Genomic DNA, 16,153 nt, shown 5'->3' on the forward strand with positions numbered 1-16,153 from the left:
TGCGATGTGCGGGTACAGTCAGTCAGTCGACAGGAAGGATTAAGCTGCAGCTGGAGACATGGGAAGTCACCTTGACCGAGACAATGAGGAGGAGCTTAACAGCTGCCAAATCAGGGCATTAGCGCCTCAACCATTCACAGCTCTCTCCACAGAGGACCCCGATTACATACTGTTATCTCACACTAAACGTTGAGAAATGAAAGGGTCTGGGAGTAAAACGGCACATCAAAGTGAGGAGTAACTCGACTGGACTTCTTCTAACGTCTTATTTGACTGCGGAGTGTGGACAGGGTGTGCTTTAATGGTAATTCGAGCTAATGACAAAGATAAAATCTGTCTGCTGTTTCTAAGAGAACCCCATGCAGGGTTAAACCGTCAGTAATCAATTTTAGCTCACTGCAAATACTAACTAAATTCACTCTACTGTTAATGAGTAATAGCAGCAGCCATTATCAGATGTAATGGCAGGCTACCTTAGAAACATGACAACATCTTGTACTAATTCTAAAAATCTAATGGATAAGTAAAACTATTTAAGCCAGATTAGGAGTTTAGATGCAGCCACAGCATGAATATACAATGTATCTGAGCATGTTGTCTTCCTTGCTGTACCTACATTTAGAGAGGAGGACAGAAAATACCAGAGTTGATAAATAAAAGGGGAGCCTTTGTACCTTTTTGGGTTTGACAGCGACTTCAGAGCTGAAGCTTGACTCCAACTCCTTGCCCTCTGATTCGCCCTCCTTGCTCTCATTGTCATCCTCGCTGACGATTGGTCCGTTCTCACAGGTGGGTGTTTGGAAGTCATCGTCAGGAAGGGGAGGATAGCTGTATTTGAAGGGGTCCTGAAATGAATTCAGAGATAGTATTAGGTCAACCATCCGAAGTAATGTGATAATGGCCAAATATTGATTAGTCACAGGCTAGGCACATTTTCTCATGAAAAGTGAGCGGAGGAATAGATGCAAAACCTGTAAAATGTTGACATTTGAAAAAGGGAATTCATCAGATGAGATAGTAAGATGAAAATGTATGCAGCCAGGTAAATCAATGGACAGCGTCACTGCCATCTTCAGTGAGTTAATTACTGCAGGTATATACCATTCCACCCATGTGAAGAGGGAGGTACTCAGGGTCAATAAACGTCTGGATCTCGTTTTTGGATGCAAACTTGAGCTTGCTGATGGCTTCTGGACCCAACCATGTCTTCACAATCTTCCATGCAGCTGAAAAAAACAAAAAAACAACGGTGTCCCAACTACGAAGTCCAAACTACGATTCAATCATAAAGACTGGTTCCTTATGGGTACTAGCAAATATTTTGAATAACTACATGACTCACCATTCATGATCCATGGCATGTCAACAATGATCATTTTGGCTGAAATGACAAGATAAAACCATATCTGAGAGGTAACAAGGCCACAACACAGAATCATATGATGCCATGTGCGTTGTTTTAAATCCATTTATTAAAACTAATTTCACACAATGCGTGTCAATGATAATACTAATTATGTAGGCCATCTGTGTCATACAAAGCTGATCGATCAACTCGTGAATGAAACCCATATTGTTACACTTTTTATATACTTACATAGAAACTTTGGATAATACACTTTGAAGCAATTAATGATATACTTCACAAAATCCATGTCCTGAAAAAGAAAAAAAAGTAAATGAACACAACTCAGAAAGTACAGTGCTATACAGCCTCAAAGCAGGCTTTGACTAGCAAAGACGTTTTATGGGTTTTCAATAGGGAAATTGTTTGCTCAGCCTAAGATATTTACTGCCGCAAGCTGTGCATTGACCCAAATCACCACCATTGAAACTTTGTCACAAGTTCTACTGAACAGAGCTGTAGCCAATCCATTTCATACTTTCAAACACCTTCCCTCAACTCAATCATATGAAATATAATTCAGGCACCCCATGAACCACCATAACTAAGGCAAAGGCTAGTCTACTTGCATTGCGCTGATTGTATTAATCACAGTATTTGCTGACACATTGCAGTTTGGTTGTTTACTGTATGATTGAGGAACCTTGATTAAAAGGTTGTATAAAGTCGCTCTCCATATCAAGCCTTGGCTGCGATAACTACGGACAGCTTGGAAACTCAGAGGTTTCCTTTTCGTGTGTGCACGTGTCCTCCAAACAAACCAATGCCATCTGTCCTGAGTCTCCTGAAACAAGGACAAAGGTTGAATTCATACAAACACACGAGACTACCGGTATCTAAAACTCTCCAGTCAGTTGAATGGATTACAGCTACCTTAAAAGCCTCCTTCATGACAATTCACTCAGTCATGTTTCCATTACCATATTGGCCTATTATTGTCAGACAACACTATCAATCTAGTCATACCCTTAGGAGGAGCCTGTCTAGATCCCACCCCCTACAGACACATTTTTTAAAGTTAATGAGATAACACTGGCTAGGCCTGTTCCACCCCACACAGTGGGCTATTTCCGAAAACTTCATTAAGACTGCTTCCCAAAATGATCTACTAATCCACACATTTCATATTTGGGTTTTGTGAAGTTATTTATTCTCTCTCTGGCTCGTGTGTGTTTAATTGGTGCATTTCTCCAGGAGTGAGTTTGGCCTGTGAAGCAAGCTGACTGACTGAGAGGTGAGTGCCTGCCTGGAGGCTCTGACAGACAGTCAGTCTATGGATTAGGTAGTCAGTCGATTTGGATTGACCAAACGGATTTAAAGGTCACTTTAATCTCCAACGTGCTAAGCATTGAAGAGCATCAATCCCTCCAAGTCCCTGGCTCAAACAGCAAGCAAAATTAGGATGCACACCGGGTCTTCAATGACACTCATAACCACCCACAGAGTTAGGCCACATCTTTTTGAAAAGGGGGCAAACATGTTTAATTATGAGGACAAAAATTAACAAAAATAAAGCCCGCCTTTAACCTATGTAGAGTGGATCAACAGTGATATTGGTTGAAACCAGAGCTATTGATGTACTGTAGCAATGGATGAAATTACAGTGATTCTTCAAACACTATCAAATAATAAGGGCAGGTGACAAATACATGAAATGACTACAATGTTAATCATACAGATAAGTGTCCACTCACGATATTGCTGATCCCTGAATCAGCCATGTCGAACACAACAGTCAGTGGCATCCCTGGCTCTCTCTTAGCATAGCGCTCCAGCCAGAAGGCAACATACTTCTTCTTGTCCATGATGGTCTTTGCATCCTTGGTATGTAGCTTGACTTTGAACCAGACTGAAAACACAGACAAAGGTATTGCCTTCAATAATCTCAACATATGTGGCAAACGTATTAAAGAACAATGACTGAACATATTTTGTATCCTTTTGTAAGGGGTATAAATATTGTGTCAGTGAGCAATTATTAGAGAAATATATTATACATATGGTACCGTATGAGCATATTGAATCAACATACAGAGCTTGTTGCCTTCCTTGTCGTAGCCGTGGAGGAAGACAGCCCCCGTCTCAAACATCCACTTTGGAATGCTGCTCTCAGTGAGGTCTGAAATAAGACAAAACTTTCATGGCCAAAAACTTTCTTGGCCATTCAATAAGAATGTTTCATAATAGGAACAATTACTGGCCAAAATAATCATCTTAAAAACCAAAGTATTCCTAACTCCTCTCTTCTATTCAAGACTGACAAAACATGTCAACAAGTGACAATAACTCATATCAGAAGTTGTAAATCCAATTTCTGCATGACGCCGATTTAACAAACTGACTGTTGGCTGGATTAAAACCCTGTAATTGAATGACTAAAATGCAGCAATTTACCAGTGAGGCTTATAGAAGATTGTCTCCGGCTTGTACGGATGGACTATGAAGCCTTTCTCTGAGAGAAGGCCAAGAATCTATCCCACAATGGCACACAAAACAGCTACTGATGAATCGTCACAGTGTGGTAATACTGATAGGCCTACATAAAAATGCTCTTTATAACTTGCCTGTATTTGAATATAGTTAGGACACTACTTTAGCAGAGTGTAGAATGTGTGTTGTTCCTGTTTTCTACACAACCTTAAAAGGAGAAGTTTACTTTTTACAACCAAATCTCTATTTGATGCAAATGGCATGTTATAGAAGGGTCCAGACACTTTTTTCGTAATTTAACTTGGTTTTGAGAAACCTACCACACTTGCAGTATGGGGGCCACAGATTAACATGAACAAAGGCTCCAAAAACACCCAAATATGTCCTTTTAGAAACAGCAAAGCTCTCAGTATAGTGATGTAGGTCTTTAGATGTTGTACACATGAAAGTGTCATTCCGAACATTTATATGCAATGCTAAATTCCATTTTGTTGCGACTCAATCCCACCATGTCTAACAAACAGATTATCGGTCGGCATTTATGAAATTGTACCGAAATTGTACCGAAACTTCTTATAATGGTATGACTTGGTATGGTACTCGCATAAAAACTGTGGATGGAAATGTGGTTATTGACAGTGTCACTTCCTTTCCCTTCTTTAATCCCAGAAAAAAAGGACACCTGCAATGGTCTCCTCACCATTTAAACCAAATTCTTTCCTCCACAGGAAACTATCGTCAATCATTTTCAAGGCATCGTCCACAGAGTATTGTCGCCATGTCAGGTATGCCTCCACCAGAGCGTCATCCTTCTGTAGCCTGTCCACATCTCTGGAGTCATATTTGTCCGATTCTGTGAGGGATAGAGAAATTAACAATTTATATTACTCATATATAAACTGAATACCTACTCCAAAAACACACCTATGAGTTTGTTGCTTCTAACCTTTTGCGACAAGACCCTACCATAGAGTGCAGACAGCAATTAGCCTACTGTATGTAAAACAAAACAGGGGTGCCTTGCTACTTCAGCTACCTCATTTACTAAATGTAGCTGTTTAGGAAACAAGTGTTCTTTCAAAGAGGGATTGGTCTTTCAAGAACGCTTATCAGGGGACTGAAAGGTATAGTATAGTTTTCACCTCAAGTAGGCTACTGAAAATAACAGGTTTTTCTATTACAAAAAAAAAACAAGTTTACATTATAATGGTGTGACCACAGACATGTCACTGCCAGTAGGCAAATCAATATTCATTCATCAATGAATTAATGTATCAGAACAATCTGTCAGAAACTGAATAGGTATGATGATGATTACTATGATAATTATTGTTTACAAGTGGCACATCTGAACATATGGCATCAGGCTACTATTTCAAAAGTATGATCTTTTCTCAGTCAAATAGGTAACGTTAACTAGCTAAGTAAACTAGATTGATGAACTGAAATCGAACAGCGCAGAGCTTTTTGGCTTTTAGCTAACTAGTTAGCGAATGATGTTATCCGTTACAGTAGCTAGATTATGGGGTGTTGTGTCAAATGTTATTTTGCTAGCTAGCTAACTGGACTGTTAACAGGCACTTACTTACCTTGGACGTAATCATTCTTGAACTTCTGTTTTGTCTCCTCAATTTTCTTCTCAATAATGTCCTGTTGTAAGAGAGATACGTTTGCCATGTTTAATGTTAATGAATATTATCATAACAAATAGCCAAGCAAAATATATGTAATCTTGTTGCTAAAATGAGCTGGTGTGCTACCTGCTCTGATTCGAGCTGCCCAACTTCCGCCATGTTCAAGTGACTCTGTTCAAGTGACTGCTTCTGTGGTGGCTAGTGTGGCTACATGGAAGTTGATAGATGAATCAGTACTACCCACTGATATACAATATATGTTGCCATTTTTACTCTTGGCAAGCTCGTCAAATATATACATAGGTATATGATATCTCAGGTCCATTTATGCAAATGTATAGAACATTGCATGGATTAATTCAAGCGTCTTCAACGTAAGCATTGATGACAAAGCACGTAAACAATAGTTTATCCTTGGTGCTTTCAAGACAACAGGGAATTCGGGGGAAAAAAAGGTCAAATCATGACGTCAGTGAACTTCAGTTCGGAAATTCGGAGTTCCAGAGATTCCATGTTGGATGAGCAGTCCAATACGATATTTCCCAGTTGGAGCTCGTTTTTTTCTCCAGGGTTCCCAGTGGTTATGAGCGCACTGAAGTCGGGAGTCGGAGTTTTCCGAGTTACCAGTTGTTTTGAATGCGACAACTGTTCACGAGTATGTTGTTGGAAACAAGACTGGCTATCCCACAATGCAAAGTTTGTTACGTAATTGAAAGCGTTAGATTTGGGTCACGTGCTTCGCCGGATGAGCTTGTAGGGTTGAGAACTTTATATGAGACTTGTATATATATATATATATATATATATATATATATAACCACATCAACCATTTTGGTAATTGGCCATGAAACACTCCACCCATCTTCTACGCAGGCGACATGAATCAAGGGCACCTTGACTGAGTGCTGGCGCGATGTTTTGACAGTGAATATTTGATAGCTAACTATTTGACAAACTTTTGCCCCATAACTGCAGGTAAGCATCACCGGTTCATCTTTCATAATTGTATCTCGAAATCACGTAGCTAGCTAGTTAACTACATGTTTGTTCGGTGCAATTTTGGGGTTTAGTGCAAGTAAGTTAACTAGCTAACGTTACAGTAACTGGCTACTATAACTACAGTACACCAGCTGAGTATTTCAGTCAGCTGATTAAGCTAACTTAGCTAACGTTAGCTAGACAAGTTAAACTCAACTAGAATCATGTGCATATACTTTTCAGGTGACGAAGAGGGGACACAGAGGACACCTGCTGAACTCATCCTACTGTGGATAAAAGTACCACAATGACACATGACAGTCCCAAACACACGAAGCTGCTCTCCTTCCATGGTGATATTCTCACATTTCAGTGCAAACTCCCCAATCCCAGAGATGGCGAAAGTCGAAGAGGATCAGAATTGGCTTTTAGCAGACTGACATTTCAACGGGATGGCTGCACTTTCTTAAAGGGGAATGGTGGTATGGCTGTCATCAACAGAAAGAGTTCATCTAATGTTGATATAGTGGCATGCACCTTTGCCCTACATGTGAAAAACAGAGTCACTTCGCCATGCATTTTACTGATACAGAGCAAGAAGGGAAATGTCTTCAAGTACAGCCTTCTCACTCTGAGCATCTCAAATAGATTAGAGCCACATATGGAGTTTAAACTGCCATACCGAATGAAAGACAACGTTACTATCTTGCAAGGCCCTACCGTATTATGGAGCCATGCTGGCATTGTCTTCTACACGTCACTGCAGGCAGGTGAAGTTAGACAAATACCTATCAAGCTCTCTCTGAATTGTATTGTTGAGTTTCCTCTCAACAAAAGAAAAATATTCATACTAGGTTACCAAACACAATCAAAAGAATGCCTGAAAGATCATTTGGACGCTCCAGGCGGAAGCAAAACCATGGGTTATTTTGTAGAGGACGGACAAGTATTTAATGCAGATCTGATCTTACCTCATGCCTATAGTTCCATCACACAGTGTGTATTTGTGATCTCCGCTGAAGAGGTGAACAGTGTGTTGAAATCAACTGTGGTGGCAGCGACCAGTAAAAAGCAATTGGTGTATTTTGAGAATGGCATTCCCATTGAGGTATGTCTGCTTCCCTTTGAAGAACCTCAACACATTCAGATGGTCAACACTGGACGCAATGGATGTCTGTTTGCCATCTATTTCAACGATGGACATGTCTGTGCAGTGTGGAAAGATACTTTTCAGGTATTGTTCTGCTATTTTGGGTGAGCTATCATGCTTATTGTATAATTCTCATGGCCCTGTTCTGTCTCCCTCAGGTAGCATCATGCTGGTCAGGTGTGACCTCCCTACATGTGGATGACTTTTTGAGCTGTGGAACAGATCAGATGCTGCTGGTCTTTGGAAGCCAGAGCCCTCCTGTGGATCCAGTGGATCTTTTCCTCATCACAGATCTCTGCGGGACAACCTATTCTGTGAGACACTACTATTTGTTCTTCTTTACCAGTTTTATAACACCCAACTTATACCCCTAAATGGTGTATGTAACAAGGTTCATATCCGGTGTTTTGTAAACCAAATGCCTAAAGGTACCATTCTGATCTTTAAAGATTGTATGTTTCAGCATGGACAGGAGAGCAGTGAAGGACAGCAGGCATCTGACACAGCTCAGGAGAACTACCTCCTAACTGTCCAAGCTCTACAGTCCAGACTACAGGTATATTATTACAGTCAGGAGAACAACATCACAGCTGTTATTCTGTAGTTGTGTATTTGGGTGCTAATGAGAACAATGCGTAAATTATTTAACAGTTGTCATGTTTGGAGTGTATTGTCCAGATGCAACAATATTCTAGTTTATCCAACATGTTGCTATTTTCCACTATGTTGTGTTTCTTTAGAGTGGCCTGACTTTGCTCCAGGATCTTCAGAGCGATGTGAGGGTGAAGGAGAGGGTTCTACGCCAGTCAGTCCAAGCCCTCACAGACCTGGTCTCAGGAAGAGAACACATTCTCACCCAGACAGAGCAGGTGATTGTCATTAGCCTAGTCACGCTTATTTTTCTTACATTGTCATGATCTTTCTTACATGACAATTCAATATATGCCAGATGTATGTAACTGTTATCATATTGGTGTTGATTGTAGTCTTTGATCCTCTCTAACAGGAAGGCCTTGTTTCTCTATGGGAAGATGAGCCAGAGGACGAGGCCATTCATGAGAAGAGGCAGGTTATGCCGGTGATGCCACCACCTCTAGTGGACAATCTTTGGCACCGTGTCATTGAAGACCGCTTGATTGTGGGCGTGATACTATCCACAGAGAGTGCCATGTAAATATACTTCTTTCTCTATATCAGTTGATATTTTCACTGTCACGTGAGCTCGTTTGAGAGCCCTATGAACATTGCATCTTATTTTCCTCAGCTACGTATCATTGAACATCAATTGTTAGTAGTGAATTTTGCAGCTTCTAATTTTATTGATATCTTCATTTTATGGAGCTGAGGGCATGGTAATGATAGCGGCAGTGTTAAAGTAATGGTAGTATGTGTTAATGGGCTCAGTCAAGCATGGTTCCTGCCTGGTGAAAACCACTGACCAGATGTTAGATCCCACAGTGGCTGACCAGATTTCTTTACCTACCAACGAGCAATTCCCCCAACCATTTAAGATGTGGTGTAATCCAATTGACTATTGCGGACAAAAGGCAATGACTTAATGCACATAAATTACTTGTTGCCTTTTTACTTGTTTACTTGTTGCCTAAAAATGTTGCCTTTTTAAATAGCGAATGTTCACACTCTGGCCTTGGCATGCGTGCTCTAGCAACAGCTTGCACATGTAGTGCAGGTACAGTGCCTTGCGAAAGTATTCGGCCCCCTTGAACTTTGCGACCTTTTGCCACATTTCAGGCTTCAAACATAAAGATATAAAACTGTATTTTTTTGTGAAGAATCAACAACAAGTGGGACACAATCATGAAGTGGGATGACGTTTATTGGATATTTCAAACTTTGTTAACAAATCAAAAACTGAAAAATTGGGCGTGCAAAATTATTCAGCCCCCTTAAGTTAATACTTTGTAGCGCCACCTTTTGCTGCGATTACAGCTGTAAGTCGCTTGGGGTATGTCTCTATCAGTTTTGCACATCGAGAGACTGAAATTTTTTCCCATTCCTCCTTGCAAAACAGCTCGAGCTCAGTGAGGATGGATGGAGAGCATTTGAACAGCAGTTTTCAGTTCTTTCCACAGATTCTCGATTGGATTCAGGTCTGGACTTTGACTTGGCCATTCTAACACCTGGATATGTTTATTTTTGAACCATTCCATTGTAGATTTTGCTTTATGTTTTGGATCATTGTCTTGTTGGAAGACAAATCTCCGTCCCAGTCTCAGGTCTTTTGCAGACTCCATCAGGTTTTCTTCCAGAATGGTCCTGTATTTGGCTCCATCCATCTTCCCATCAATTTTAACCATCTTCCCTGTCCCTGCTGAAGAAAAGCAGGCCCAAACCATGATGCTGCCACCACCATGTTTGACAGTGGGGATGGTGTGTTCAGCTGTGTTGCTTTTACGCCAAACATAACGTTTTGCATTGTTGCCAAAAAGTTCAATTTTGGTTTCATCTGACCAGAGCACCTTCTTCCACATGTTTGGTGTGTCTCCCAGGTGGCTTGTGGCAAACTTTAAACGACACTTTTTATGGATATCTTTAAGAAATGGCTTTCTTCTTGCCACTCTTCCATAAAGACCAGATTTGTGCAATATACGACTGATTGTTGTCCTATGGACAGAGTCTCCCACCTCAGCTGTAGATCTCTGCAGTTCATCCAGAGTGATCATGGGCCTCTTGGCTGCATCTCTGATCAGTCTTCTCCTTGTATGAGCTGAAAGTTTAGAGGGACGGCCAGGTCTTGGTAGATTTGCAGTGGTCTGATACTCCTTCCATTTCAATATTATCGCTTGCACAGTGCTCCTTGGGATGTTTAAAGCTTGGGAAATCTTTTTGTATCCAAATCCGGCTTTAAACTTCATCACAACAGTATCTCGGACCTGCCTGGTGTGTTTCTTGTTCTTCATGATGCTCTCTGCGCTTTTAACGGACCTCTGAGACTATCACAGTGCAGGTGCATTTATACGGAGACTTGATTACACAGAGGTGGATTGTATTTATCATCATTAGTCATTTAGGTCAACATTGGATCATTCAGAGATCCTCACTGAACTTCTGGAGAGAGTTTGCTGCACTGAAAGTAAAGGGGCTGAATAATTTTGCACGCCCAATTTTTCAGTTTTTGATTTGTTAAAGTTTGAAATATCCAATAAATGTCGTTCCACTTCATGATTGTGTCCCACTTGTTGTTGATTCTTCACAAGAAAATAGAGTTTTATATCTTTATGTTTGAAGCCTGAAATGTGGCAAAAGGTCGCAAAGTTCAAGGGGGCCGAATACTTTCGCAAGGCACTGTATAGCCTACATCAGTGGTTCCAAACCTTTGTCCGTTACTGTACCACCAACTGAATTTTGCTCTGCTAGGGGTTACCCCCTCGTGCATTTTACCAGTAGTCCTATGACCTCAAATCTTCTAAAGTACCCCTTGGTTGGGAATCTCTGGCCTACATGATAAGATTATTATTATGTCAAACGACAGCCAAGCGTAGATCATAATGTCACCAGAATATTGGAAAAGAGCATCAAGCTCATCGCTGTGTACTTTCACCACCCTGTGAACTTCATAATTTATTTAATCTGTAGCTTAATAAACTGCATGCTTTTCCGAGTTGTAGTGAGAGGATCACACACAATATCGTGTGACTCCAATTTTACTTCGATATGATGGTTATTGTATCAATATGTGTGCATAAAGGCGTTTCCACCACCATTTCTCGCAAAATTAATTGTACCGACACAAAAAGATTCCATCTTGTCTAGCGTATTTTGGTTTGTCGACACTCGCATAAAAAGTGAGATGGAAACCTAGTTAATATCACAGAACTTATACAACTTAGATCATGATTGCATTTATGAGGACATTTAGCAAACAAACGTAACATCAAATGCTGTTTATGCCTGTGAAGTGCACTCAAAGCAAGACTGAAGGGATATCAATAATGTCTTCCCTTCCACCCAGTTGCTTTGCCTCAGCCTCCTGTAGAAGAGCTACTTTTAGGAGCCAGTCTTACTCTCTCGGGCGATAACTCTCCAGACTTTGAGATATTACTCTACAGCAGCCACATGCCTATCTGGTCACCATGGCAACATACTCTCCAACAGCCCTCAGAGCGGTTTCTGTGGGAGCGCAGAGCAATCAAGAGTCCAAGTTGCGCCACCTGTTCTGTTTTAACTTGGGCGCATGTCTTGAGGATGGAGAATATCATCCTTATGGTGGAATTGCTTGGGGGCCCTCAGTGCTGCTGCTGTGGGTTAACATGGCACTGGTACAGCTCAAGTAGTACATAGGCTCTCCAGACAGTTTGAGATCACTCATCTGTTTGTTCTTTCATGCGTTCTTTTGGTCTTTCATTTATTCGCTCACTCACTTCATTAATACTAAATGTATTTGATTCCCTGTTCAGCAGCCTACTGTGTCCAAGGGATTGTTACTGACGTGTTATACACTGAACAAATTTATAAACACAACATGTAAAGTGTTGGTCCCTTGTTTCATGAGCTGAAATTAAAGATTCCAGAAATGTTCCATACACACAAGAAGCTTATTTCTCAAAAATATTGTGCACAATTTTGTTTACATCCCTGTTAGTGTTTCTCCTTTGCCGAGATAATCCATCCACCTGACAGGCGTGGCATATGAAGAAGCTGATTAAACAGAATTTTCATTACACAGGTGCACCTTGTGCTGGGGACAGTAAAAGGACACTGATGTGCAGTTTTGTCACACAACACAATGCTACAGATGTTTCAAGTTTTGAGGGAGCGTGCAATTTGCATGCTGATTGCAGAAATGTCCATCAGAACTGTTGCCAGAGAATTTAATGTTCACTTCTCTACCTTCTCTACCACTTCCAACCAGCCTCATAAAGACGTATGGTGTCATGTGGGCGAGCGGTTTGCTGATGTCAATGTTGTGAAGAGTGCCCCATGGTGGGGTCATGGTATGGGCAGGCATAAGCTACGAACACAATTGCATTTTGTCAATGGCATTTTTAATGCACAGAAATACCAATGACGTGCTCCTGAGGCTCATTGTGAGGCCTGTTTATTTTAAGGTATCTGTGACCAACAGCTGTATTCCCAGTTATTTGAAATCCATAGATTAGGGATCTAATTAATTTATTTCAATTTACTGATTTCCTCATATGAACTGTAACTTCATAAAATGTTTATTGTTGCGTTTTATATTTTTGTTCAGTGTATATATTTTTGTTCCAGCTCAGCGGAGAGTGTTACTTTATCCATCCTGAGAGAGAGAGGCCAGAGCCAGACGCCTGCGGTCATCCAGACCCACAGCCAAGCGTCCTGGTTCCCCACACCCAGCCCCCCGTCTCCCTACTCTCACCCAGAGCCAGCGGCTAAGAGGAGCAGGCGGGCCATTGCCAGCGGAGCCCGTGCCACACACCGACTGGCAGTGACCGCTATGACTGACCTGACCCCTCTGCTGACCTCTGGCAGTGTCAAATGCCCCATTATGCTCCATTACGTCCACAGACAGGGATCTTCGGCCTCTGTAACCGCTCCAGGACCAACAGTGGTCCAGTGCGGTCAAATCCAAATTGATATTCAGGTCAAACACCACCGCCAGCTGATGACCAACAGTCAACTCACAACAGGTAAAACTGTGACACTTTTTATATCAGTGGATGGTCAATAAGTAAGAGCTCTGTAACTCCCTTTATGATAATTGATAGTCGTTTGTGTGTGGACATCTTCACGTCTTTTCTTAACAGTATAATAGTGTTGCTTACTCATTGAATAAACAGTTAATACAGTATGCATGTAGTGTTCACTATTCTATTGCATTCTATTTTCTTTCCTGTCTCTCTAGATGAGGCTAGAGAAGACCTGCTTAGCCTATTGGCTGTGCTGGATGCCTGGACCTTCCTGATCCACTCTCCTGACCACACCCTGTGTGATGTGGCTGGCTGGATCCAGACAAGCATTCCCTGTGAGAGGCTAGAGATCAGCCCACACTACCTACTGGCCAATCCTGCTGGGCCATCTGCTGTCATGCTGTTTCACTGGCAGCACAAAACACCTTTCCAGGGAGAATTATCCGTCCACTGCAGGTAGCTAATCTTTGCTTACAATGGAGTTTGATATGTTCAACGAATTAGGAAATCATGCACGAGTGATTAAATTACTTAGTGGTGGGCCATGCATGAATGTTCCTTAATCCAAATATACTGGAACGTTTAATGGCGCTCTAATACTTCAATGGTATAGTGCGTTTCGATACAGATTAAACACAAATAATACATCTCTCATGATATTTACATAATTGTTTACCTGTAGCCAGTTCAAGGTGCTGCAGTTCCTCGACTCCCTGTTCGGTTTCCTGCCAGCATCCTGCTCCATCCTGCGCCTCAGGCAGGGGGGAGGAGACGGGACGGTACCACGACTGGCCCATTCCCTGGAGAAAGAGGTACTGTCACTCAAACAGGGCGTGTCGTCTTTGCTCCATGGCGAGGAAGAGGAGATGGAGGAGGTGAAGAAGAGCAGTGGAGTGAAGAAGATGGAGCCCCCTGATCCAGGCTCTGCTGAGGGACTCCAGAGGTGCAGGGAGGAGTGGCAGCGGGACAAGGAGAGGAGCAGGAGGCTGTTGAGCCCCCTGGTGGGCGTGGAGCGCTATCGCAGGTTGACCCAGAGCCTAACCCAGGTACAGCTGGAAGGAGATGTAGCTGCCATCCTAGAGACACAGACACTAATTTAGGCTTGCAATGCATTGACATGCACACTAAGTGGCCAGCCCAAATTCTTCGGTTCATGGGAACGTAGCTCAATTGGTATCAAGGGACCTAACGGGTGCCAGGAAAACATTCCCCACACCATTATACCACTGCCACCAACCTATACCATTGACACCAGGCAGGTTGGGGCCATGGACTCATGCTATTTACGCCATATGCTGACTCTGCCATCAGCATGACGCAACAGGACCCGGGATTAGTCGGACCAGGCAAAGTTCTTCCACTCTTCAGTTGTCCAGTGTTGGTGATCGAGTGCCCACTGGAGCCACTTCTTCTTGTTTTTAGCTGATCGGAGAGGAACCCGGTGTGGTCGTCTGGTGCAATGGCCCATCTGTGACGAGGAACGACAAGTTGTTAATTCCGAGATGCCGTTGTTGTACTGCACCATTATTTGCCTGTTTGTGGCCCGCTTGTTAGCTGGCACGATTCTTGCCGTTCTCATTCGACCTCTCATCAACAAGCTGACAGGACTGCCGTTCACTGGATGTTTTTTTTGTTTGTCGCACCATTCTCGGTTAACCCTAGACACTGTTGTTTCTGAGATACTGGAACCGATGCGCCTGGCACTGATGATCATACCACGTCTCTTAGATCACTCGTTTTGCCCATTCTAATGTTCAATCGAACAGTTTCTGAACGCCTCAATACCTGTCTGCCTGCTTTATATAGCAAGCCACAGCCACGTGACTCACTGTAGGAGTGAACCATTTTCGTGAATGGTGTATCTAATAAACTGGCCACGGTAGTGCAGTAGTTCTTTTTTATTTCTATGCCTTCTACAGGATTGTCTTGTTACCTTCTTTTGGTTTCTAATATTCTGTATGTTCCTGTTATCAATGAAATGTTGAGATTCAGTCCAGATGATCACTGTCTTATGCCATGTTGAACTGAGTGCTACCTTATGCGTTGTCATTGGTAATGAGAAGTTACAAACCTGAGATGCAATTCACCCTGTAGGTTACTGTAATTATTATGTTAATCTCTCATACTGTAAACCTGCCTGTACCTATAGTTCCTCAGATGTACGGTCCATTTTAAAAAAAGTGTTCATACCCCTAGACTTATTCCACATTTTGTTACAGCCTCAATTCAAAATTGATTAAATATGATTTGTTTCATCCATCTACACTCTATAATGACAAAGTGAAAACGTTCTGAGAAATTGTTTAAAATGTATTAAATTAAATACTGAAATCTCATTTACTTAAGTATCTCTGTGATTACATCTGTGAGTCTCTCTGCGTAAGTCTCTAAGAGCTTTCCACACCTGGTATGTACAATATCTGCCCATTTTTTTATTATTTTCTCAGTTCTTCAAGCTTGTTCTTCATTTAAGTCAGCATTGATGGGGTGGAGCATTGCTCCCTCTACAGAAGTTTCTGTTTCGAGAAGGGGCTCAGCCTAATCGGTTATGGCGCTTCACAAGTAAATAGTTTCACTTCCTTTTATTAGCACCTCAAAACCAATGGTGCTTTATTTCTACTGAAGTAGCAGAACAGCAGCATACAGTGCCTTCAGAAAATATTCACACCCCTTTGTGAAAATGTTTTGTTAGAGCCTGAATTAAAAATGGACAAAATAAATAACAAACATCTCATCCATCTAAACACAATACCCCATAATGACAGTTAAAAAAAATAAAAATGTATTTGCATAAGAATTCACACCCCAGAGTCAATGCATGTTAGAATAACCTTTGTCAGTACTTACAGCTGTGAGTCTTTCTGGCTAGGTCTCGAAGAGATTTGCAAATCTGGATTGTACAATCATTGCCCATTATTTTAAAAAA

General features: G+C 41.7%; 2 protein-coding genes across 3 annotated transcripts in view; one reads left to right on the forward strand and one right to left on the reverse strand.

Moving 5' to 3' along the window:
* Positions 1-5,859, reverse strand: part of LOC110501651 (motile sperm domain-containing protein 2) — a 33,262-nt gene extending 27,403 nt beyond the window's left edge. The window contains exons 1-9 of the mRNA XM_021579356.2: positions 5,596-5,859; positions 5,425-5,485; positions 4,536-4,688; positions 3,438-3,524; positions 3,100-3,254; positions 1,598-1,658; positions 1,343-1,381; positions 1,102-1,226; positions 675-845 (exon numbers count right to left, since the gene is read on the reverse strand). Of these exons, the coding sequence (XP_021435031.2) occupies positions 675-845; positions 1,102-1,226; positions 1,343-1,381; positions 1,598-1,658; positions 3,100-3,254; positions 3,438-3,524; positions 4,536-4,688; positions 5,425-5,485; positions 5,596-5,628 (885 nt within the window). The 5' untranslated portion in view covers positions 5,629-5,859. The remainder of the gene's footprint in view (positions 1-674; positions 846-1,101; positions 1,227-1,342; positions 1,382-1,597; positions 1,659-3,099; positions 3,255-3,437; positions 3,525-4,535; positions 4,689-5,424; positions 5,486-5,595) is intronic.
* A 259-nt stretch (positions 5,860-6,118) lies between these two features.
* On the forward strand, positions 6,119-15,399 carry fancb (FA complementation group B). Of its 2 annotated transcripts, XM_021579355.2 has the most exons (9): positions 6,119-6,444; positions 6,691-7,681; positions 7,756-7,911; positions 8,061-8,153; positions 8,338-8,466; positions 8,604-8,767; positions 12,830-13,227; positions 13,443-13,683; positions 13,910-15,399. In XM_021579355.2, the coding sequence occupies exons 2-9, from the start codon at positions 6,755-6,757 to the stop codon at positions 14,325-14,327; spliced, it is 2,526 nt and encodes an 841-aa protein (XP_021435030.2). In that variant the 5' UTR covers positions 6,119-6,444; positions 6,691-6,754; the 3' UTR covers positions 14,328-15,399. The 2 variants fall into 2 exon arrangements, with proteins under 2 accessions (XP_021435030.2, XP_036814890.1); XM_036958995.1 differs by lacking the exon at positions 6,691-7,681.
* Positions 15,400-16,153: the final 754 nt, after the last annotated feature.

Source organism: Oncorhynchus mykiss, chromosome 22 (genome assembly GCF_013265735.2).
Source record: "Oncorhynchus mykiss isolate Arlee chromosome 22, USDA_OmykA_1.1, whole genome shotgun sequence".
NCBI classification, from domain to species: Eukaryota; Metazoa; Chordata; class Actinopteri; order Salmoniformes; family Salmonidae; genus Oncorhynchus; species Oncorhynchus mykiss.

What these genes read in the sequence shown, in the direction of transcription:
- fancb (XM_021579355.2), top strand. Translation starts at nt 6,755, where the DNA reads ATGACACATGACAGTCCCAAACACACGAAGCTGCTCTCCTTCCATGGT. An exon ending in CTATCCACAGAGAGTGCCAT is followed by an intron (nt 8,768 to 12,829) that starts GTAAATATACTT and finishes TTTTTGTTCCAG; the next exon opens with CTCAGCGGAGAGTGTTACTT. An exon ending in CAACAGTCAACTCACAACAG is followed by an intron (nt 13,228 to 13,442) that starts GTAAAACTGTGA and finishes CTGTCTCTCTAG; the next exon opens with ATGAGGCTAGAGAAGACCTG.